This window comes from Girardinichthys multiradiatus, chromosome 19 (genome assembly GCF_021462225.1).
Source record: "Girardinichthys multiradiatus isolate DD_20200921_A chromosome 19, DD_fGirMul_XY1, whole genome shotgun sequence".
Lineage (NCBI taxonomy): Eukaryota > Metazoa > Chordata > Actinopteri > Cyprinodontiformes > Goodeidae > Girardinichthys > Girardinichthys multiradiatus.
Window position 1 is genome coordinate 5,124,908 of NC_061811.1, and position 26,403 is coordinate 5,151,310.

A 26,403-nucleotide genomic window follows, 5' to 3' on the forward strand; every position below is an offset into this window, starting at 1 on the left:
ACTCATCAACCAGCATTTAGGTGGCTAAGTCTGGAGTGGATCTTTAGTAATTAGGCCTGCTGTGTTGTATTAGAGAGTATCTGAGAGCCTGAAAGTGCTTGGTAGATTCAGAGAAGGTTACATTCTGCAGCTCTTTTATTTGTCTAAAAGTTTAATCTGTAACTCAACAGATTCTCTTACATTTTTGAAAGGCAAGTTGCAATATTGTAATACAGTAATCAATTATGGCGTCCCATAACACTGGAGTCTTAAGAAGTCAGTAATCTCAGGTTTAGTTTTATGCAGTTGAAGGCTAAGCTCTGTGTGCATTGGGTAATTTTTAATGCAGGGGTGAACTAACCAAGGATGTAATATGTTGCTTTAAAGCTGTGGGGCTATTATAGATTAAAAGCTGGATCACTGTCACGTACACAACCCACTGCAACGAAAAACTGCAACGAAAGCAGTTCATTAAAATATGAATGCATATTTGGACACTAATGAAAGAATGTTTCATCACCATCAAGGATTGATGAAAAGACCCACCACTCTGCCCACCATGATTCACTAATCTGTATGTAAAGGATTTGCCCAGAGTAAGACGGACAGGGGAAATTAACACTGACACATTTTATCTGGATGCTATTGCAATGATTTGTTAATAACATGCAAAGAGACAGGCTAGATGTGAGGTGGAGACTGAAGCATGGCCGCGATTTAGACTTAGTCCGTCATTATCCCGCCTTTGAAGTGACCTCGATGTGCGCGTTCCCACTGTCACCCAGAAGCACGCTCTCAGCTTCTTCATTAGTCAGGATGAAACAGAGCAGCAACACGGGTGGCTTTGATGTGTGTTGTACACACAGACCAGCAGACATACTAACACACTAAGAAACTCACACATGCAGGACACCTACATCCACTCGAGCTCAAACTACACAGATATTCTTATCACTGATGAGACTGAGGCACAAACAAATATTATGGATTTTAATCAATTACAACTCCCACCTTTGGGGCAGCAGATTAATTACACATGATAGGAGCAGCTATGGGATTGGAAATGAACAAAGTTGTTTGGTTGGAGGGTACACACATGCTGCAATTTCACACAGCTGAACATTTCCCAAGAAATTAGAATAGGTGCACACATAATGCATTAGCAATTTAGCCCATTATGGCTTTATCTATACCTAGCGCTTTGTTATCTATACATCAAGTGAAGAAATAAGAATGATGGTACCCAGCCACCTTGTTAATTACACCTGGCTAGTACCAGTTTGGACCCTTTTTGCCTTCAGAACTGCCTTAATTCTTTGCGGCATAGATTAAACAAGGTGTCACCAATATTCTTCAGAGATGTTGGTCCATATTGACACAACAGCATCACTGAGTTCCTGCACATCTGACAGCTGAACATCCATGATGTGAATCTCCTGTTCCACAACATCCAAAAGATTCTTAATTGGATTGGGATCTGGTGACTGTGGAAGTTGTGTGTGAACATCCCAGCAGATAAGCAGCTTCTGGACTATTCAGACCAGCCTGTCTGGCACCAACAAGCATGCCAGGTTCAGAGCCTCTTAAATACACTTTCCTCTTCATTCTGATGCTCAGTTTGAACTTCAGCAAGTTTTCTTCATCATGTCAAGATCAGAATCAGAATCAGAATCAGAAAAGCTTTATTGCCAAGTACGTTTTTGGACATACAAGGAATTTGTTTTGGCGTAGTCGGTGCAATACAATACAAATTAAACAGTACAAACATATCTACAATATAATATAAATATAAGTGCACAGTTTTAAGTGAGTGAGAGTAAATATAGAGCAGTATAAGATGCAAGAGCAATACAACAGTGCAGGTGATCATTGTGCAAGTAAAGCAGTGCAAGTAAGCAGGAGTCCAAGCTGAGCGTTAATGTAACGCATAGAGTTACAGGTTACAGGTGTCCTGTCAGCAAAAAAAGGGGGGGTGTGGGGGAAAGGGACAGTGTCAGTGTGGTTTCCGGGCTTTGTTAACCAGGCTGGTGGCAGATGGGAAAAAACTGTTCTTGTGGCGTGAGGTTTTGGTCCGGATGGACCGCAGCCTCCTGCCAGAGGGGAGAGTCTCAAAGAGTCTGTGACCGGGGTGGGAGGGATCAGCCAGAATCTTCCCTGCCCGCTTCAGGGTCCTGGAGGTGTACAGTTCCTGGAGCGACAGTAGACTGCAGCCAATCACCTTCTCAGCAGACCGAATGACACGCTGCAGCCTGCCCTTATCCTTGGCTGTAGCAGCGGCGTACCAGATGGTGATGGAGGAGGTGAGGATGGACTCAATGATGGTTGTGTAGAAGTGCACCATCATAGTCTTTGGCAGGTTGAATTTCTTCAGCTGCCGCAGGAAGAACATCCTCTGCTGGGCTTTCTTGATGAGGGAGCTGATGTTTGGCTCCCACTTGAGATCCTGGGAGATGATGGTTCCCAGGAAGCGGAAAGATTCCACAGTGTCAATTGTGGAGTCACAGAGGGTGATGGGGGCAGGTGGGGCTGGGTTCTGCCTGAAGTCCACAACCATCTCCACTGTCTTTAGAGCGTTGAGCTCAAGGTTGTTCTGGCTGCACCAGTCCAACAGATGGTCCACCTCCCATCTGTATGCGGACTCGTCACCATCAGAGATGAGTCCGATCAGGGTGGTGTCGTCCGCAAACTTCAGAAGCTTGACAGACTGGTGACTGGAGGTGCAGCTGTTGGTGTACAGGGAGAAGAGCAGAGGAGAGAGAACACAGCCTTGGGGGGAACCGGTGCTGATGGTCAGGGAGTCAGAGACGTGCTTCCCCAGCCAATTTAGATGCTCTAAATGCATTGACTTGCTGTCATGTGATTGGCTGATTTGCTGTTTGTAATAACAAGCAATCAAAATGTAACTTGTAAAAAAAAAATAAGAAGAGCAAGAATTCGTGTACTTTGTGCCGTTAACTGTTCGTCCACGCTTTTACCGTATAATCGATCAGCTTTAAATGTAGTTGGTGAAATAATCACAGTTTCTTGCACAAGTATTCTAAGTTGTCTACAGGACTTCCATGCACTTTGTTTTTTATATATTAGACCAACACAAAGTATAGAAGTGGAGAAGGTCCATGACAATTCTGGAGCTGCAGACATCAACTGCTCAGGTGGGACTACCTATAGACAGGAAACATATTAGACCCATTTGCAGTTTGCCACAAGTCATGTAGGTGACACAGGGGAGATGTGGAAGAAGGTACTTTGCTCAGATGAGAACCAAATTGGCCTAAAGGCAAAACTCTTCATGGGGTGGAAAGCTTACACAGCACATTATCACTCTAAGCCCACAATCCCCACTCTGAAACATTGTGGTGGCAGCATCATGTTGTGGAGATGTTTTTCTTCAGCAGGGAATAGGCAAGTTATTCCGAGTTGATGGGAGGATAGTAAATCCTTGAAGAAACCCCACAAAAGACCTTAATCATGGGTGAAGGTTCACCTCCCAGCAGGACAACAACCCTAAACATACATTCAGAGGTACAATGGATGGTTAAGATAAAATCATATTTATGTGTTAGAACGGTGTAGTCAAAGACCAGAACTAAAACAAATTGAGAATGTGGGTAAAAAGTTAGACTTTTATTCTGACCAATGCTCTTCATCCAATCTGATGGAATTAATTTGCAAAGAAAAAAATGGCAAGAAATTTAGTTTCAACATGTGCAGAGCTGGTAGAGCCATACCTGCAGCTGTAGCTGCAGCAAAAGGTGGATCTTCAAAGTGTTGACTCAGGGGGCCTGAACAATTGCACGCTACACTTTACAGACCTTTTTGTGAAGATTTCGGTAAACCAATTATCATTTTCCTTCCACTTCACAATTATGTACTACTTTCTATTGGTTTCAGTACACATAAAATCCAAATAAAATGTGAATACTTATAAAATGCACTGTTAGGATTAAGGATTTTGAGTATTTTTTTTAAGATTAAGCACATTTTGTTTTACCAGGTGTAAGTAATTGCTACAACATGTTTATATAGATTAACAGATATCCTCCTTTTAGAGACATAACTAAATATGAAAAAAAAATCAAACAAAAAAAGCAAATATTGAAGTGATCTGGTCCTTAAAGAACCAACCATCTAGTGCCTTTGTTGCATGGTCTGCTAGGGTCCACTTTCTGACAAAACAGATGAGGGTCCATGCACTTAGCTGCACGACACATATTTACCGCACTTTGCAGTGCTAGAGTTCTTTCCCCAGGCAATGGCCCCATCAGGCCAGACAAGATGGCTGGGTGTTAAAGTGTGAGCCGGGTACATGGAGTAACAACACGACCATCTGCCCTGGGAATGCACACATCCATCTTACTAAGCACAGCCAGTCCAGGAGCCAATAAAAGGGAGGGAGAAGAACAGAAAAGGAAGCAGCAGGGATCTCAGCAAAAATGGACGAAAAAACCTTTTTGTGCACAGTGTTAGCAGCATACACGAAATGCTTGAAACCACTAAAATAAACTTCAGGGTTCCTATCATATATTGAAGATTAACTATTATAGTATGTTTACAGCAATTGAACAGCATGGATTTTATGATGATAAAATAGAAGTAAGGAGAGTTTTTAATCTAATATTCATCATTTATTAGAGCATCTGCAAAACAGAATGCCACTCTCTTTTATTAAGAATGACATCAGCAGAGAGGACAGCAGTAAGTCTCAGCTCCCAGCACCATCCCTGCCTCATAACCATCTGGACACAACTTGAGATGCCGCCGTCAGCAATCTGGGGTCAGTGATATCATCCAGCATCTCTATTTGCTTTTATTTTTAGACCATTTCCTCATCCATGTATAATCAGTGTATATGGTCTCACTGATATAACGATCCTACTCTCTCTCTCTGTCTCTCTCTCTGACTTCACATTACGTTATCACACTGAGAGCTTTTAGCTGTGCTTCCAGCCATTAGCCTCAGACAGTGGGTAGCTGCAAAGCTGGAAGAGGGAGAGTGGGGGAAAGTGGCCTCCTAGTAGCTCTGGATGATGTCAGTCATGAATGAAAAGTCTTTTTATAACACCACCTTCCCATCTTGTCTGCTAGGAGGCACAATACAGGTTTTTAAGACATGCAGTTCCGCTGTTTAAAATGACCTTTAACTGTTTTCATTTTAGTTGAAAACACAAAAAGTAATGGAAAATGCTGTATGGCTTACAGCCACCGGTGTGTGTCGCTGAGTGCTGCACTGTTTCAAAAGCTGTTAAGCTGCACAAAGCTGTTCAGTAGAATATGATTGCCAGACTGCTGGGTAGCTACTAAGTTCTGCAGGTGAAGAATTGGTTTAAAATGGTACCCAACCATTATTTTGAGCGTTCTGAAAGAAACTGCCTACCTTAGCTGCAGGTACAGATGTTCTGTAAAAGTATTCATACTTCATGAACTTTTCCACATATTCCACATTACAACCATAAACATCTATGTATTTTATAAAGATGTGAAAGATGTGATAGACCAAGACAAAGGAGTGTGTAATTGTGAAGGGGAAGGAAAATTGCATTTAAATATTTGTTTTACAAATAAAAATATAAAAGGTGGGATGTGCAAAATTGCTTAGCCAACTTTTAGTCGTAATTAGTAAACAGAATACATGTTTTGAACTATTTGCTTTAGAAGACACCTAATTAATAAACAAAGTCCACCTGTATGTAGTTAAATCTAAAGGTTAAATGCAGCTGTTCTGTTTCTGGCCTCAGATGTTCTTTAGAGGACATTAGAGAACAACGTTGTGGAGAGGTTTAAAGCAAGGTTACTTTCTAAAACTACATCTAACAAAGCTCTGTACAGTCCATTATCTGAACATGCAAAGAGGATTGGCCAACCAGGAAATGGCCATCTGCCTGAACTGACAGGCTGGGCTAGGAGAACACCAATCAGTGAAGCAGCCAAGAGGCCTTCTGTAGTAAAAGAGTAGTAAAAGACATGACAATTGTTGAAAGAACGCCCAAAAAGGTCCTGCTTTCTGCTTGCCTCGAGTCATGTAGAGGACATAAGAAGATGCTCTGGTCAGATGAGGCCATATATATAAATATACAAACCACTATGTGTGTCGAAAAACTAAATGTACACACCATATCCACAGTGAAACACGGTGGTGGGATCATTATGCTGTTGTGACACTTATTCTCAAAAAGAAAAGATAGAGCTAAATACATGACAACATAAAAAAATAACCTTTTAGAGGTTGCTAAAGTGCAAGTCCACTGCACGGTGGCACAGTTGGCACTGTTGCCTTGCAGCAAGAAGGTCCTGGGTTCGACTCCCCTTAGGTGTGAATGGGTGTGTGCATGGTTGTTTGTCCTGTGTGTCTCTGTGTTGCCCTGCAATGGATTGGCAACCTGCCCAGGGTGTACCCTGCCTCTCGTCTGTAGACTGCTAGACATAGGCACCAGCCCCCGTGACCCACTAAAGAATAAGCGGTATAGAAGGCGAATGAATGAATGAATGAATGAATGAATGAATGAATGAATGAATGTTGCTAAAGACTTCAGGTTGTGACTGAGGTTCACCTTCCAGCAGGACAACGACCCCAAACACGCAACCAGGGTCAGGATGGAATTAGAGCTGCACGACTTACTGACTTACTGAAGATTGCACAATATTTGCACAATATCAATGTCTGCATTTTTACAATCACAAACTACTGACTGAATGAAATATTTAGAAGACCATAAATGTTTAGGTGCTGCATATGATATTTCTGCAATATGTTTGGCCACTTGGGTGGATTTTCACTGTAGTTTATGATACATCTGATATTGATCTTAGTGACCAAGATCATAAAGCTCAGGGAGAGTAATGGACTGAACTTATATAACCCTTTTCCAGTCATACAGACCACTCAAAGCACCTTACACTAGAGCCACATTCACCCAATCACACTCACACATTCATACACCGATACGCAGATCGGCAGGCAACTTGAGGTTAAGTGCCTTGCCCAGGGGCACATCGACATTCAATTCAATTCAATTCAATTCAAAAATACTTTATTAATCCCAAAGGGACATTAAATTTTTTTATAGATCATATTATGAAGGTTTCCTCAAAGAGCCGTTGTAGATGCTGATGCTGTGGGCAGGAAGGATCTCCTGTAGCGCTCCGTCTTACAGCAGATCTGAAGAAGCCTCTGACTGAAGACACTCTGTTGTTGTAGGACAGTCTCATGAAGAGGATGCTCAGGGTTCTCCATAATGTTCTTCATTTTATGAAGAATCCGTCTTTCCACAATGATCTCCAGAGGTTCCAGAGGAATCCCCAGAACAGAACCAGCCTTCTTTATCAGCTTGTTGAGCTTTTTTAAGTCCCTGGTTCTGATGCTGCTTCCCCAGCAGATGATGGAGAATAGATCACACTTTCCACAACAGACTTATAGACGATATGCAGCATCTTGCTGAAAACACCAAAGGACCTCAGCTTCCTCAAGAAGTACAGTCTGCTCTGTCCCTTCTTGTAGATGGCTTCACAGTTGCATCTCCACTCTAGTCTGTTGTCCAGGTGAACACCGAGGTATTTATACTCCTCCACCACCTCCATTTCTTCTCCCATGATAGAAATAGTTTTTGACTTATTCCTGTTTCTCTTAAAATCTACAATCATCTCCTTTGTTTTAGTCACGTTCAAGATGAGATGATTGTTTCCACACCATGCCACAAAGCGGTCCACTACCTTCCTGTACTCAGCTTCTTGTCCATCTCTGATCCACCCCACAACTGCAGAATCATCTGAGTATTTCTGCAGATGACAGGAGTCTGTCTTGTACTGGAAGTCTGAGGTGTACAGAGTGAAGAGGAATGGTGAGAGTACAGTCCCCTGTGGTGCTCCTGCACTGCTGACTACCTGGTTAGACTCACAACCCTTCAGTCTCACAAAATGTGGTCTGTTTGTCAGGTAGTCTTTGATCCAGGAGATTGTTGAGGCCTCCACCTGAGTCTTCTGGAGTTTCTGACAAATCAAATCAGGTTGGATTGTATTAAATGCACTGGAGAAATCAAAGAACATGATCCTCACAGTGCTACTGGCTTTGTCCAGATGACAGTGGGTTTGTTGAAGCAGGTGTATGATGGCATCTTCAACTCCAACTCCACAGCGATAAGCAAACTGAAGGGGGTCCTGATGGTTTACTGTTTGCTTACTCAGGTGGGCCAACAGGAGTCTCTCTAGGACCTTCATGATGTGAGATGTCAGGGCAACAGGTCTATAGTCATTGAGGACTGATGGGTGAGTTTTCTTTGGTACCGGAACAAGACAGGAGGTCTTCCACAACACCGGAACCTTCTTCTGGGCCAGGCTAAGGTTGAAGAGATGCTGCAGAATCCCACAGAGCTGCTCTGCACAACCCTTCAGGACTCTAGGGCTGACATGATCTGGACCTGCAGCCTTATTCCTATTCAGTCTCTCCAGTTGTCTCTTCACCTGACTTCTTGAGACACACAGGTGGAAGGGGAAAGCAAAGGAAGCATCAGCATCTTCTGATATGGTTGATGGCAAACATGTAGAAGGGTCTAGGGCTGAGGTGGAAGATAAAAAATGTGAGGTGTTACTGGACAGCTGTGGGTCAAAGGAGGGTGGGATGTCTTTTTGGCTGTGAGCAGGAGAGGAGGATGCGAAGCTTGTTTCTGAACTGAACCTATTGAAGAATGTGTTCAGTTCATTGGCTCTGTCCAGACCTCCATCGGTCTGATCATCCTTCTGCTTGAAGCCTGTGATCTTCTTCATCCCTGTCCACACATCTCTGATATTGTGTTGCTGGAGCTTGCTCTCCAGCTTCTTCTTGTACACCTCCTTGCTGTCTCTTATCTTGACTTTAAGTTGCTTCTGTATACTCCTCAATAATTCTCTGTCTCCCTCTCTGAAGGCTCTTTTTTTCTTGTTAAGCAGGTCCTTCAGGTCACTGGTGATCCAAGGTTTGTTATTGGGGAAGCATCTCACGGTTCTGGTGGGGATGATGTTATCCACACAGACGTTTATATAGTCGGTTACACACTCAGTCATGGTATTGATGTCCTCTCCATGTGGCTGGCACAGTGCGTCCCAGTCTGTCGCCTCAAAGCAACCTTGCAGAGCTTCTTCAGCTTCCTGTGACCATTTTCTCACAGTCCTCTTTATTACAGGTTTCCTCTGAACAAGGGGCTTATATTTTGAGCAGAGAAAAACAAGATTGTGATCTGATTTTCCTAGAGGAGGTCTTGCTATAGAGATGTATGAGTCCTTGACATTTGCATAAAACAAATCCAATGTTTTGTTTTCTCTGGTAGAGCCGCTGACAAACTGTTGAAATGTTGGAAGTGTAGCAGAGAGCGAAGCATGGTTAAAATCACCAGAAATTGCCACAAAAGCATTGGGGTTTTGTGTCTGTAGCTTAGCAACAACTGAGCTGATGGCATCACATACAGTGTCGGCAACAGCGGAAGGTGGAACGTAAACTGTTGCCAAAATAACACTGGTGAACTCTCTGGGTAAATAATATGGACGAAAACTTACTGCAAACAGTTCAATATCTGGACTGCAGAGTTGACACTTCACAGTTACATGTCCTGGATTACACCATCTGTTGTTCACAAGTACTGCCAGTCCACCTCCTTTACATTTGCCGCTCCTCTTTAAATCTCTGTCTGCTCGTATGGTTAAAAAGCCTGGCAGAGAGACGCTGGAGTCGGGGATATGATCCTGCAGCCATGCCTCAGTAAAACACATGATACTGCATGCCCGGTACTCTGGCTGGGTCCTTTGTAGGGCTTGGAGTTCGTCCAACTTGTTTCCCAACGATCTCACATTGCCCATCATAATCGATGGAAGAGATGGTTTGAACTTTCTCCTTCTCTCTCTTCTCTTAGCTCCTGCTCTGCATCCACGGCGTCTCCTTTTGAACTCATCAGGGATTTGGGGTTGTAGTTGAAGTATTATTTGAGCTTTTGAGATATTAATCAGCTGCTCCCGGTTGTAAGAAACAACCCCGTTGCCATGGCAATGCATCATAACAAATGTCCAAAAATAGAAAGTATTAAGAAATATCTTCCAAGCTGCACAGCATCTGACACCAGAGAGGACAGTCGTCCAAAAAAAATCAACTGTATCCACCACAAGAGGAATAGTTCCCAAAAAAGAATAAATCAGAATCAAAAGTAACAGAGCTACTCCAACCTGCTGCCACCTTGAGCGGCACAATTCTAGAACTCATATGACATATGGCAGGAGGAAGCTGGAATCTAACCCACAACCTTCTGATTGCAAGACGACTACTCTTCCTACTGAGCCACATTCGCCTCAGACTATTTCCATCATGGGAGAAGAAGTGGAGGTGATGGAGGAGAATAAATACAGCTAGAGGAGATCCTTCCTGCCCACAGCCATCAGCATCTACAACAGCTCTTTGAAGAAACCCTCATAATGAGCTACAACAACATTTCATTTCCCTTTGGGATTAATAAAGTATTTTTGAATTGAATTGAATTGAATTGAAAAGAGAGTAGTAAACAATATGTGCAAATGGATATTTGTATCACAATATGCAAAATTATAATAGTCTTAAATACTGTATAATGTTTCAGATCAAAGCATATTCATGTGTTAAAATGGCCTATTTAAAGTTTGATTCTAAACCCTATAGAGAAACAGTGACAAAACTGTATCCAATCTGACTGAGCTTGAGTTGACAAAACTGGTAGAGACCAACCCCATAAACACATGCAGCTGTAATTATACAGTAGCATTGACTCAGAGAGGTCGAGAAAAAATGCACACCACACTTTTCAGATTCATTTTTTTCCACTTTACAATAATGCAAAGTTACAATAATAATTTGTGGTTCATCTCATAAATTCCCAATAACATGCATTGATGTTTTTGGCTGTAACCTGACATAATGTGGAAAACTGTAAATGGTTAAAGTACTTTTGCAGGGCGCTGTTTATCACAGCTGGAAAATCAGGATGTTTTTAAATACAGACAACTCTGAAGGAAGGCCCTAAACGTTTTCAAGCCTCAGTGCAATGTAGAACAGATGATTTACAATAACTTCACACTGAAACTGTTGTTCAAATGCTTAATGAGATGTCTGAGCTGTTCGGTGTCTGCCATGATTCCGTATTGACAAATGGGCAAGCTCCCGCCCTGCAAACAAACAACTACTTGATCTTTACATCAATGTTAATCAATTATTTACATATTGGTGCTGGACTGCGAAAAGCAGTTTGACTTCATTTCATACGTGCTAGACCCACATGCATTTTGTAAGAGTGGAATGACGAGAGCTCTACATTTGATCCCACTGTTGTAGTGAGCTGGGTTTCGTTCCTGTCACAGGATGACCTGGGGCTCCCTTTAAGTGGGTCAACTTGTGGCTGTTTGCAGTGAAACAATTAGATTTTTAAAGAAGTGAACATAGAAAATTTAATACTTTTAAAAATGGTTATTAGATTAACTTATAAAGTTGTTTTTTTTTATTATTTAAAGTACAAAATAAATAAAAAACTAACAACATGGTAAATACAAGACCCAGGCCTGATTACTGTCAAACTGGTACAATGAAGAAGTAACTTGAATAAAACCTGTCTGATGTCATGAAGCAGGCATAAAGAGCTAAAAAGCAATACATCATGCACTGATCTAAAGAAGTTTAAGAAACAAAAACATCTATCAGTGTGGGAAGGGTTCCAAAGCAATTTCTTTATAATTTGGACTGCAGAGAACCACAAAACCATTATCCACAGACAGAAATGTGGTGGACCTTCCCAGGAGAGGTCAACTTATCAAAATTACTTCAAAAGTTTGAGAACTCATATATAATGCCAGAAAAGAACACAGAACAACACCTAAAGCACCACGGTTAAGGTCAGAAGTCATGATTCAGCAATAAGAAATAGATTTGAACAAAAATGGCCAAAATCACTGTTGACTAAAAACAACACAAAGGCACGTTTGCCAAATCTCATCTTGATGAATCATGAAAAAAAAGGGAAAATAGTCTTTGGACTAACAAGACAAAAGAAAGACCTTTTGGAAGGTGTTCATCTTGTTACGTCTGGAGTAAAACTAACAGCATTTCAGATAAATAACATAAAAACAGTCAAACATGGTGGTGGTCGTGTGATTGTCTGGGGCTGCTTTACTACTTCAGGCCCTGGATGGCTTTCAATAATTGATAGAACCGTAAAATCTGCTCTTGACGTGAAGATCCTAAAGGAGAATGTTTGACCATCCGTTTTGATCTTCAGCTCAAGCGCACTCTAGTTTAATCAAGGCAATGATTAAAACCAGGAGAGCAAGACATCTGAATGACTCACAAAAAAAACAGACGGTTTTTGACTAGCCTAGTCAAAGCCCAGACTTAAATCAGATTGAGATGCTGTTGTATGACCTCCAACCTGCAGTTCTTGCTCAAAAACCTTTCAATGTGGCTGAATTAAAACAACTCTGCAAAGAAGAGGGGGTCACAATTCCTCCACAATGACTCAAAAGTTATCACAAACACTTGATGGCAGTCATTGCTGCCACGGCTGGCACAAATGGCAGTTAGCTTGGTTTATACAACTTTTTTCTCTTAATAAATGAAAGCATCATTTAAACATTGCTTTTTGTATTTACTTATGTCATCTTTGTTTGGTATTAAAATTAGTTTGAAAAAATAAAGAGTAGCAAAGAGGTAAAAACAAAAGAAACCTTTAAGGGGAAAAATATTTTTTTTTACAGCATCTATATTTTGTTAGTTGGAAGAATAAATGCACCAAACACAACTGGTGAAGTTGCTTTATTCAAACCTTAAACTATTCTGCATACTAAGTTTGTTTGAACTATGTATTTTGTATAATGAGATGGGAATATTTTGTGTGGGTTTTGGTTGTGGTGCATGTGGCAGTAGCACTATAGTTACGCAAGCAGCTGTGCCTAGTGGCTTCTTCAGGGAGATCTAGTTTGTTATTCCTTGTTTAGTCAACCTCTGTAGCTTTTTTCCTTGCAGCGCTTCTTATGTACTATATAGTAAAGCTGCATGACACTATTTAAAATGAGCTTTACTTTACCATCACAGGCTTTGCCTCCCTTCTGTTTCATCGAGATATTAAAGCTCTGCCCCAAGGTCAGAGACAACAGCCCTCCTTCTACCCAGCACTGGTGTAAAAGGGTATTTTCTGATCCACTCCAATAACATTAAGTTATTAGTTGATTTCTGTGGATTTAATCAGCATAGTAATTCCTCTCCATGGAATGATAAGTCCCTCTGAAGAGCAGTTAGTCGGTCCACTATGCCTGCTGATTAGACTCAAGCCCCCTGAAATAATTCATCAAAAAACAGCAAAAAATAATTTATCAAAAGTGCCTTTCCCAAAACCTGCACAGGACCTTTGCTCTTTAATAATTAAACTCTGCAATTAGGCATCTTACCATGCTCTCAGTGTGAGGCTCCATGCAATATTCATAACCGCACATAATTATGCAATAAATTCACTGAAATAAGAAGCCATATATCCAAAGCGAGCTGTCAAGAAGTAAGATGTTTTTATCTGGTTCATAGCACTGTTTTGTCTCATCTATAAGAAACTGGCATCCAGAGATAGATGAGAACAAGGACGTTGGGCCTTTAATAGTCCTGCGATGTGTCTGCAGCTCTGAAACTGAGAAACAGAAAGCAACAGAGAAAATACATACTGAGTGGTGATGCCCTCACTATAGGAAACACTAATATCAAAGGCCTGCCAAACCTCAGTGCTGTGTTACACTGACCACAGTCAACAAAAGATGAAGAAGAAAAGAAGAGGCATTAAATTAAATGGAGCTGAGACAGGGTGCTGTCACAAAAATGCACTGTATGATGAATTATGTATAATGCTCTTCTCAGCATGGTAAAGAACTGTAAAAAACAGGCCTGATGTTGCCTGGAGCAGAGAAGCAACAGTTCTGGTCCACAGTGGACACACTGTGGACAAGGTTGGCTTTCATCTTGAGGCGCAGTTCAAAGCTGCGCGCAGAACAAACTGGGAATCAAAGCTAATGTGTAACCGGACAGCGGTGCGCTTCATACGGCCTCGTCATCTCGAGTGCGGCAGGGATCACACGCAGGCGCCTCCTTCACATCACAATGGCTCATTTTCGACACGCCGCCTTTGGAACTTATTATTCTTCACTGTGGAAAAGAGGCTTACTGCTTCTGGGAACTGAACAATTGAAGGCCTCTCATGACATGTGTATGATGAATGAGAGGGAAAGCAGCCATTTTCCACTAACTTTACTGTAGCTAACAAAGACTATCAGTGACAGATGATAGTCAGTCCTTGCCTGAATAAAAACTCTATTGTTGGGAGAATAAAGCAGAACAATGTAAAGGAAGGTAATGTAGTGGACTAACAGGAACAGTGCATTTCATTACTAAAGCGTGATTACTTTCATTATGCTGTTTTAGAGACATTTTGAAAGAAGCTCTGTTGTTGCAATCTTTAAGATTGTAGTAAATTACAGGCACATCTTATTCAATTAGAATATCATCAAAAGGTTACTTTATTTCGGTAATCAATTCCAAAGAACAGAAACTCATATATCACTGTTAATAGATTTATTACACACAGAGTGATATAACTCAAGCATTTATTTTAGTTAATTTTGATGAATATATCACAACTAATGCAGACCCAAAATGTAGTTGTCAGAAAATCAGAACATTGCATCAGACCAATCGAAGAAGCCTAGGTTTGTCATGCCGTCCTGTGTCTGTGTTTGTGTTTTTGTTTATTTCCTGGTCTGGTCTATGTTTTCCCTCAGTTTATCACACATGTTCCTAGTCTTCCCTGATTGTCTGGTCTTGTTTCTCATTGGGTTCACCTGCTGTTCTGTTTTGCTTATATGCCTTTTTGTTTTCATTGTTTCCTGCTGGATCCTTGCCATAAATGTCCTCGTCTCAACCTTGTCACTGTCCTCGTTCCTGTTATCATCTGGTGACTCTCTGTTCTGGTCTGGTTTGGTCTTTTATGTTCCTGGTTTCCATGCCTGGCTCACTGAGTAAGGAAATATTAAAATCTGCACTTACCTTCATTCGTCATCTCCTGGCATCCTTCACTGCACATTGGTCCTACCTCCAAAACCTAATTCATGACAGTAGGATCCAGCCCTGAAAAGGACCAAGCAGGAAGGATGGAGCACTGGGTTTGAAAAGGGGCAAGAACTGTTCGGGCGCCTCCTGACTGCCAGTAGCTCTCCCTGGCAGAGACTCAAGACTGTTAATCAGCTTTGGGACTGGCTGGAGGTGTGGGGAAACGTTTTCCCTGAGAGTCCCCTGATTCCCAGCTTGTTAAGAAGGGAGCAGCAGAGGGCCGTGGAAGAGATCGGCCCCATGTTTGACCAAATTCATGGAGGTCCGAACGCCGTGGGCCGTCTGCCGTCACTCCTGGGGTCTGCTCCTGTTCCGGGGCAGCTCGAGGAGGAGATGCTGCCCGCTCCTGGTCCGGGGCGGGAGGAGCTCGAAGCCGAGCTGCTTCCACTGCCTGGCCCTGTTCCTGTTCTGGAGGAACTTGAGGGCGAGCTGTTTTCTGCACGGCTGGCCTGAGCACCACCGTGGTTTCAAGACTCCTAAGGTCCACCATGGTGCCAAGCCTTCTGAGCTCCACCGCCAGCTTCCTCATGGCTGCTCCAAGGGTGCTGCTGGTTCCGACGCCATTCGTCTGAACTCTGGGTCTCATCGGGACATCCTCCCGGCTGTCTTCCTGGACTCTGTGCCTCCTCAGGTCGTCCTCCCGGCCGTCTTCCTGGACTCAGATCTGCAAGGGACGACCTCCAGGTCGCCCGCCCGAACTTTGTTTTGTTTTGGTTCTTGCCAAAGGACATTTGGTCTTTGTTTTTGTTTTCCTGGCCCTCTTTTGGATACATTTTATTTTTCGTTTCATTGTTCCCTGCTGGATCCTCATCATTGATGTCCTCGTCTTACCCTCGTCATTGTCCTCGTTCCTGTTAATGTCTAATGACTCTCTGTTCTGGTCTGGTTTGGTCTTGTATGTTCCTGGTTTCCCTGCCTGGCTCACTGATTAAAATTTGCACTTACCTTCATTTGCCGTCTCCTGGCAGCCTTCACTGCACATTGGTCCTACCTCCAAAACCTGACAAGGTTGCTTTGAAAGCGGCCTAGAGGTCATCTTCATTGTTGGATCTAGTGTCTTTTCTTTTCTTCTTCACAATACTCCATAGATTCTCTATTGGGTTTAGATCACACAGTGATAGCATAGTCACTGAACCAGCTTTTGGTACCTTTTGCAGTGTGGGCTGGTACCAAGTCCTACTGGAAAATGAAATCAGCATCTCCATAAAGCTTGTCAGCAGAGGGATGAATGAAGTGCTCAGAAATGTCCATGTAGATGGCTGTCCTGACTTTGGACTTAATAAAACCCAGTGGACCAACACCAGCAGATGCCATGGCTCCCCAAATAATTAGACTGTGGAAACGTCCCAGTGGACCTCAAGCAACGTGGACTCTTTGCCTCTCCACCTCTGGGACCTTGATTTCCAAATGAAGAGCACATTTTACTTTGATCTGAAAAGAGGACTTTGGATCATTAGTAGGCCTTGTCCTGGAAATATCTCTGTGTGGTGGATCTTGAAGTACTGGTTCCAAGCTGTATGTAATTGCAGCATTGATTCAGTAAGTGATTGTCTGCCAGACAATTGTCAATTGTCAAGCAGTCCTCCCCATGATTATGTAAGGCATAACATGACCATAAATATAATTTTTTTGTCAAATGAATTCATCTACAGAGGCTTGAATGGGAGGAGCAAGTAGACTGATGTGGAATTTTGAATATAAAAGAACAACATCCCGGAGTTACAGAGAATTGGAGACTATATGAGAACCAGGAGTAAAGAATATACAGAAGAGAATCCGGCAAGGAAAAAACTACTGAGAGTAGATGAGAGGCATGAGAACCAGGAGCAACTAATAAGAGCAAAGCAGAGCAGCTGAGGAAGAACCCAGCAGAAACAGACAGAAAAACCAAACAGGACACGAAAGGATCTCATAAAACAAAAAGATAAGGAAAAACAACAAGGTAAGGAACCCCATGTCCAAAGAGAAAAACACAGGAAAGAACTAAGAAGCTCAGCTCAAAAGAATGAATTAAGCACCCTTACTGACTATAATATATAACAGAAAGTAACACAAAATCAAGTGAGAACCATAAACACAAATACACATCATCATAACATCAAATATTCAGATTTTCTAGGAAAGCAAATTTTGAGTTTTTATCAGTGGTGAGCCATAATTACCAGAAATAAATGCTTGAAATAAATCACTCTGTGTACAATAGAAATGATTTAATATATGAGTTTTACTTTCTATATGGAAATATCTTGTGGATTTTGTTTTCATTTACAGAGCTTTGTACACGTATGTTGTGGCTTCATTTAATGTTTGAGAACTGCTGAGTGTTGTCTGCAGCTCATTATATGTGGGATATTTTAGACTAAAATGTAAACTGATGAGCGACTTACTAACAAAAATGATATTTTACATACCTTTTAAACTCAAGGATGCGTTGACCGAAACAAAAAACGTCAAAATTTCATTAATCCTGAAAAGAGACAGAATAAACGGAAAATGGATCAGAAAAACATTTTAAAATAAAGTCCTCACCAGTAGACTTATTAAGACTTGTTTTTAATATCAAGCTCTCCATGTCTGTTTTTTTTTTTTTATGACAGAGTTTTATTGTCAGTATAATACAGATGTGATTAACATAAATAAGAGTTAAAGTCAAAGAGGCGTAAAGGTCGTCACTCGGGACTGCTCTCGGGTCCACCAGGTGATTTACAACAACTTAATTTGACTGTGTGGAGTAATTTATCTGTGACAGAGGAAGTCGTGGAACTATCTGCATGTCGCGAACGCATTCGGGCAACAATATGCCATAACGGCACACATCTCACATCTACCCAATCAGTCAAGATGCTTTACAACTTCTGTCAGAGGCCTTTACAGTTCCCATAAATTATAAGGCCATTGTACCTGGTGCCAATAACTTTTGAAGGAGAATCTCTGCCAAACTGAAAGAGCAGGATTGTATTGCTCTTACTGGTGGACTGCTCCTCGGGCAAAGCATATGAAAAGGCAGGCCCAAAACCTTGATGGTAGATTTACAAAGTTCTACCGCTTTCATCCTGAGAGTAAAATATGATCTAGACATTGGTGTTATGATGCCAAGCAGGTAGCAAGTTGCATTTCCTTTGACATCAGCTCTGAACTTCCAGTTGAGCTTTGTGTTTTTGTCATCTGCAGATCCACTATGTAGACAAGAGGCATGAATGATGCAAAACCCTTCAGATGCTAAAAAGCAACAATATAATGTGATATTGACAGAAAAATTAGTACAGGTCCTTCTCAAAATATTAGCATATTGTGATAAAGTTCATTATTTTCCATAATGTCATGATGAAAATTTAACATTCATATATTTTAGATTCATTGCACACTAACTGAAATATTTCAGGTCTTTTATTGTCTTAATATGGATGATTTTGGCATACAGCTCATGAAAACCCAAAATTCCTATCTCACAAAATTAGCATATTTCATCCGACCAATAAAGGAAATGTGTTTTTAATACAAAAAACGTCAACCTTCAAATAATCATGTACAGTTATGCACTCAATACTTGGTCGGGAATCCTTTTGCAGAAATGACTGCTTCAATGCGGCGTGGCATGGAGGCAATCAGCCTGTGGCACTGCTGAGGTCTTATGGAGGCCCAGGATGCTTCGATAGCGGCCTTTAGCTCATCCAGAGTGTTGGGTCTTGAGTCTCTCAACGTTCTCTTCACAATATCCCACAGATTCTCTATGGGGTTCAGGTCAGGAGAGTTGGCAGGCCAATTGAGCACAGTGATACCATGGTCAGTAAACCATTTACCAGTGGTTTTGGCACTGTGAGCAGGTGCCAGGTCGTGCTGAAAAATGAAATCTTCATCTCCATAAAGCTTTTCAGCAGATGGAAGCATGAAGTGCTCCAAAATCTCCTGATAGCTAGCTGCATTGACCCTGCCCTTGATAAAACACAGTGGACCAACACCAGCAGCTGACACGGCACCCCAGACCATCACTGACTGTGGGTACTTGACACTGGACTTCTGGCAATTTGGCATTTCCTTCTCCCCAGTCTTCCTCCAGACTCTGGCACCTTGATTTCCGAATGACATGCAGAATTTGCTTTCATCCGAAAAAAGTACTTTGGACCACTGAGCAACAGTCCAGTGCTGCTTCTCTGTAGCCCAGGTCAGGCGCTTCTGCCGCTGTTTCTGGTTCAAAAGTGGCTTGACCTGGGGAATGCGGCACCTGTAGCCCATTTCCTGCACACGCCTGTGCACGGTGGCTCTGGATGTTTCTACTCCAGACTCAGTCCACTGCTTCCGCAGGTCCCCCAAGGTCTGGAATCGGCCCTTCTCCACAATCTTCCTCAGGGTCCGGTCACCTCTTCTCGTTGTGCAGCGTTTTCTGCCACACTTTTTCCTTCCCACAGACTTCCCACTGAGGTGCCTTGATACAGCACTCTGGGAACAGCCTATTCGTTCAGAAATGTCTTTCTGTGTCTTACCCTCTTGCTTGAGGGTGTCAATAGTGGCCTTCTGGACAGCAGTCAGGTCGGCAGTCTTACCCATGATTGGGGTTTTGAGTGATGAACCAGGCTGGGAGTTTTAAAGGCCTCAGGAATCTTTTGCAGGTGTTTAGAGTTAACTCGTTGATTCAGATGATTAGGTTTATAGCTCGTTTAGAGACCCTTTTAATGATATGCTAATTTTGCGAGATAGGAATTTTGGGTTTTTATGAGCTGTATGCCAAAATCATCCGTATTAAGACAATAAAAGACCTGAAATATTTCAGTTAGTGTGCAATGAATCTAAAATATATGAATGTTAAATTTTCATCATGACATTATGGAAAATAATGAACTTTATCACAATATGCTAATATTTTGAGAAGGACCTGTATGTGCACCTCGGTTCTGCAAGCAATAATATGTTCTGATTAATTTGAAATGCCCCCTACAGTGCCCATTGATATCCTGCTGGGAAATCATGACCAGCACCAGAGCTCACAGGGCAGTATCTCAACCTGATGTCAATAACACAATCAATTTACACAAATAGCATGAATGACTGCATAGCATGTAAACAGAATGACTGGGAAATATTTAATACACACTGCTGTCTGTTTTCACCTTGGTGCACCTCTGCATGTTTTGATAGCATGGATGATGCGCAGAGGGAAGGAAGCCTGCCAGATAGCACAGGATGCAATGATTCCTGGTGTCACACCAACAGAGTGAACCTCGGATTGAAGGGCAGACAGTGATAACCACCAGCAGGGTTTCACATCCAGCTCCATTTAACAACCACTGGTATTCTCACAAGGGACATTCAGGGATGCTTGGAAACCATAAAGTGAGTCCAGCAAATAAAGCCTGTGTTTTGAAAGGTAATTGGGATAAAATTGGCCTCACCCACAGAAAGGCACAGTTCCTAGGAAAGCAGAACGATGGGTTTGCATTAATACTAGTTCTTCCTTCAAACGTAGATTTTTTTTTTTTCGGATGTGCTTCGCTCTAGATCAGTTATATAAAAGCAACACCATGCAGTTCTATTACAAATAACAAATCATGGAGAGAAAAAAAATCCATTTGCTGTAAAAAACAAAAACATTCATACAGTGCTATGAAAAAATATTCATCCCCTTACAGATTTTTTCTCTGTTTTAGTTTATTGTCACTCTTATATATTTCAGAACATCAAACACATTTTAACATCAGGCAAACAGAACCTGGGTAAATATAAATTACAGTTTGCAAATGATGATTTCATTTAATGAGTAACCTGCCATCCCCACGCATTTAAATCATCTATTAACAGTGAGAAATCCCAGTTTTACAAGGCATACCCAGATTTGATTACTGTCAAACTGTTAGAATCTAAAAGTCTGTTCTCAAAAAGTAATACATGATGCCTAGATATAAAGAACCTCAAGAACAGATGAGAAACAAACACTCCAGTGAACCACAGTGAGAACTAATATCCACAAATGTCAAACATGAAACAGTAGTGAGCCATCCCAGAAGTGGCCAGCCTCCCAAAATGACTCCAGGGCTTATTAACCACTCCTTTAGGAGGTCACAGAAGAACCCAGAACAACAAACACAAAATGGCCTCCATGGAAGAATTCGAAGGCCACAACCACTGCTGACCCAACAGAACATGTGGGCTGAACAAGACAAAAGTGGAACATTTAGAATGGTGTGGTTATAAAACGAACACGGCATTACAGAAAAAGAACATCATGCATGGTCTGGGGTTGTTGCTCCTTAGGAACCTGGACAAGTTCTCACATTTGACGGAACCAAACCACCTGAAGAAGCATCTCTCCCTTGCAGTGGCTAAGAAAGGAAGGTTATGGAGAGGTCTAGTCAATGTTTGGACTTAAACCTAATGAAAATGATGTGGCATGAGCTAAGACAGGATGTTGATGCTCAAAAATGCTTAACTGTGGGTAAAATAAATACATGTCCTCAAAGAAGACTAAGCCAGAATCCCTCCAGACTAAGGTAAAACACTAATTATGGGTACAGTGGCACAACCAGTAATTGGGTTTAGGGGGAAGAAAATGTATTTTGCATAGAAAAAGTATGGTTTGAATAACTTTCCACCTTATGAATGAAATCATCATCTGAAAATTTGTTTTTGTATTTTCTGAGGTTATGGCTGTATTTCCAAATAACAAAAAACTGAAAATAGAGTCGATTGAGAAATATACCAGGCTCTAAACATGGCAAACTTTTATGTACAGGTTCCTTTAATACAACAGTAAGTCATCTGAGATAAGGAAGGGAGAAACATCAAATGCAAGTTAAACAGATGGTCCCCATAAAGCCTTGTGTAAAGTTCTCCCAGATGTTGAGGTAGTTGCAGATCATCTGACATGCAATGCAAGGGAGGGTCTGGTAATGCTGTGTGTATTAGTGGTCTCTTTATGGGTGCATTAGGTTCTGTGGAGGGAAACACGGGCCCTGCCACTGGAGCTGCTCCTAGGCTTTATGCTCTGATGAACCTACCCTTGAAAAAGTGGGACATACGTGACCGTATTCTGCCGAGTCCGTGAGACGCCTCCCTCTCTTCCTGCCCCTCCTGGAAAACATAAATCAGTTTCTCATATCATCATCTGGTCATATTCCATGCATATGCAGCTCTAATCAGTAAATCTGTCAGACTTCTCCCCTTTTAGTGATATATCAGATTCCTAATACTCTCCCACTTATGCAGTAAATCTGGGACAAACCTATGTTTCTTGAAATTCAAAGACAGGGCTGTAGGAACAGCAAAACTGCACTTGGAAACAAACTGAGACTTGACTACCAACACAGCCTTGAATATCTCTCTATTGAATGCTTCAGTGCACCCCAATGTATCTTCCTCCTCTTACCACTAAAATACTGAACTAGACGGGAAGCCAGAATAATTTTCCCGGTTGGCTGTTCCCGATTGAGGATTGACAGATCATCTCAGTCTGATTAATGGTTGTACACTGTCTAATGAACAGTAATTGAATGGTATAATGCAGAAGGTCCTTACAAACCCAGAGGAGTCTCTGGGAAAGCAAGGCGGTGACATTGTCTGGAGTTGATCATGGCTGACCTTGCATGGGGACACTGAGGCCTTTGTAATGGCTACCCTAAGCTTCAGGGGATTAGGAGCATGGAAAACCAGATGAAAAACAAATGAAATGGACTTGCATTGGAAAAGAACAGGAATGGATCAATGTCTTGGTCAATATTGGTTCGATTTCTTTATCACAAAATGTCTAAGAAGAGGAGGACAATTGATCAAACATCTCTAGCTTTATTGGCATTTCTAACAATATTAATTAAGAAAAATGCTTAGCTGACTGGTTGACGAACCAGCCAATATTGTTTAACCAAAACAAATGATAGTTGTAAACATTATGCTGCAAAGGAAGGTGCAAACCTACCCTTGTCCACATTTCCTCAAAGTGTATGACATCTCCAACACAGTCAGACGTCAGGAAATCAATCCCCACTTTAACAGACTACCCTCCAAAGGCAACCTTCAGAGAGCCCAACAACAGCCCGTCAGGTGATTATAAGAAAGGCCTTGATAAATGTGCATCAAGCTCAGGCCCGTCATTTTTTTTGCTCTCTGTCACCGATATAGCCTGCTCTAACTCTCAGTGGACATCTTGGCTTGGCAGAGACGCTGAATCTCATTCTTTATTTGGCCCAGACCACGCAGGTCAATATCACAAGAATGCTGAGCGCTTCACCAGGGCACTGTCTGGAAATGCATTTAAATTCAATGCAATAAATCATTTAAAGCTATGGCTGAAAATGTAATCATGTAATTGAATTTGGTCATCAATATCTACTATATACAAGCACATATGTGGAGTACATGGGCATTTCGTGAGCGTATACGAGCGGCGGGGTGGGAGGAAATCTGTCAGAACTCAGCCGAAAGCATGAGTCATAGCTTTTCAGTTAGGCCTCATTATTATTCACAGCTCTTTAAATGATAGGGTTGCTGATGATAAGACGGTGACAGTCTGTTTAGCCTCAAAGGGACAAGAGGAAAGTATTGTATGTATGAAAGATAATTAGACTCTGCCATAAGTTAGGTCTAACCTTAACAACTGTTACTGTGGGTCTGCTATGTAAGATACATTTTAATTCCCAACAAAAAATTAGCATAGTTTCTTTTTCAAAATCCACTTATAGGTTGTAAGTCTTCTGATAAAAAGTCTTTACATGATTCAGGTCATTTTACTGTACAATAAATCCCTGATACACAAAGTGCCTTGGAAAACAATAACATTTTATCAGGTATCAAACACAAACTAATAGATTTTATGTGACAGACCAGCACAAAGTAGCCCATTACTGTGAAACATGATTTTTTTCTACTGATTTCACCTGATTAATAAGCCAGCTGTGTGTAAATTAATATCAGTATCAATCCAGCTCTACAGTGAAGGCCTCAGAGGTTTGTTAGAGAACATTAGAGAACAACTAGCACCATGAAAACCAAGGAAGACTGCAGTCAAGCCCAGGAGAAAATTGTAGAGAAGTTTAAAGCAGGGTACAATATGCCAAGCTTTAAACATCTCACAGAGATCTGTTGAATCCATCATCTGAACATGGAATGAATATGAACCACCTGTAGATCTAACTAGACATGCACTTCAAACCTAAACTGTCAGGCTGGGCAAGGAGAGCATTAATCAGAGAAGCATTCACAAGGTCCATTGTAACTTTGGAAGAGCTGCAGAAATCCACAGCTTAGGTAACACAAATCTGTTATCGGTAGCAAGACTTGAACATTGATGCTTACAGATCCTCTCCATCAAATCTGACTGAGCTTTAGATGTTTTGCAAAGATGAATGAGCATAAATCCCAGCCTCTAAGTGTTCAAAGCAGGTCAAGACTTATCAGCTTGCAGCTGGAATGAAAGATGGTTATACAAAGACTCAGTGGGGCTGAATACAAATTCATGCCAGACTTTTCAGAAGTTTGATTCATTATTAAAAAAATTTTAAAACCATGTATCCTTTTCTTTGCACTTCACAATTATGCGATACTACGTTACGTGTTGGTTTGTTACATAAAATCCTGATAAAATGAAAACACGTTTATGGTTGTAACATGACAAAATGTGAAAACAATTTAAGGGGTAAAAATCCGTTTGTAAGGTGCAGTAAGATGTGTCCTGAAGAACAGCCTTCAGGTACCTCTCAGCTAGCCCACCATCTCATTTATGTCTGACTAAATTAGTCAAAAGGCCAAATAAAATTTGCCAGGAAAGATAAATCTCGCAAAAGGTCGCTGAGTCTGTCCAGGCATTATTATTATTATTATTATTTTCTACAACTTAATGGTCATTGTCTGAGCCAATCTAAATTAGCAACAATGTTGTCAGACTAAAAGAAATAAGTAATGAATTAAGGTATTGATGAGGTCTTTAGCCAGGGTCATAACTGGCCCCCAGAAGTCAATAATTATCCCAAACAGAATATCTTTATTGCAAAAGCGCATACAGCAGCAAAAATCATCACCTCACCAAAACATCCCCCTGCGGTGTAATTGCCACTGCTTGAAATTATAGTTTTCATTACAAAGAACTGTTCAAGGTTATTGATTGCTTAAATAAGACTCAATATCTTCTCATTTTCAAAGCCGAATGAAATTGCAGGGAATAGTAATATCACCCAACTATTGTGTGCATCCATCACAGCTCCGCAGCCCTGTGCTGCTGTCCCTTGAGGATTATTAGGGTAAAATAAGTGTATTTAAATGAGTGTAATTTCTGGGAAGCAGAGATCTGTGGAAAAACATCTGCATGCTCGGCTCAGTCGTGCTTCATCACCGTGACCGTGCACAATAACCATAACAAAAGACAAAAATCAGGCACATTATGATGGGCTTTTACCTTTTCCATGAATACGTCGATGTAGTGAATGTATATAGTATAAAACCTTTCTGTGGTTACATCTAAGCTCTCAGCAATCATAAAAACATATTTGACTCTCAGAATCTAATATGACTGTCACAGGTGCACTCTGCTGACTTCCCTTGTCCTTAAGAATAGATTTTCCGGTAATAATACACAGAGAGAGCCACTAAGGCAAAATAAACAGGTTATGCACACATTAAAGGAAACATGGTAGCTGGGAACAGGTCTGCGTGACCCTCACACAATTAGGGAAATGATGATTACCATGATTGCAGGTTAGACCATTTTCATGAGACCTAATTCCAGAGCAAATGAGAAAATTGGGTATAATAATGAAGTGAAAATGAACTGAATGTGAGACAGAACTACATAAAACTTATAAAGAATACTCACATCTTTCCTGGAGCCTGCAGCAATGTTCTGCAGACACGTCACGTCTGAATCCTTAAGGAAGCCCTTCCTGTTTGCAGAACAGATGGTGTCTTCATGCTCTTCTTCAACTATCTTGGCTTCAACCTGCTCAGAGGGGAAAACATAAGAGCATTCATGGTATCCACACAGCCTTGCAACACTATTCCTAACCCTTAAATGTAATGGAAATGTATTTATCAATATGTTGTATATATTGTATCATCATTTCACGTAATAGACAAACAGTGTAGTTATTAAAGTGGAAGGAAAATGACACGTGGCTTTTAAAACATTTACAAGTGGACTTGAAGTAGTTTGTGGGACCACCTTTCACTGCAGTTCCAGCTGCAAGTCTTTTGAGGTATGTCTCCAACTTTCTCACCATTATTCTTTGCAAAACAGCTCAAGCTGAGTCAGACTGGAGGAAGAACATCAGTGAACATCCCTTTTTAAGTCTTGCTGCAGATTCTCAATTGGATTTAGGTCTAGACTTTGA

The 26,403-nt window shown here is 41.4% G+C and overlaps 1 protein-coding gene across 2 annotated transcripts in view; it reads right to left on the reverse strand.

Moving 5' to 3' along the window:
• LOC124885093 (doublecortin domain-containing protein 2C) overlaps window positions 1–26,403 on the reverse strand; it is a 58,107-nt gene that overhangs the window by 12,543 nt on the left and 19,161 nt on the right. The window contains exons 9-12 of one of the 2 annotated variants that reach the window (XM_047393292.1): window positions 25,890–26,012; window positions 22,087–22,159; window positions 17,509–17,564; window positions 13,496–13,628 (exon numbers count right to left, since the gene is read on the reverse strand). In XM_047393292.1, coding sequence (XP_047249248.1) covers window positions 17,548–17,564; window positions 22,087–22,159; window positions 25,890–26,012 — 213 coding nt within the window. In that variant the 3' untranslated portion in view covers window positions 13,496–13,628; window positions 17,509–17,547. Of the gene's footprint in view, window positions 1–13,495; window positions 13,629–17,508; window positions 17,565–22,086; window positions 22,160–25,889; window positions 26,013–26,403 lie in introns of those variants that run through there. The other variant, XM_047393293.1, reaches the window with a different exon arrangement.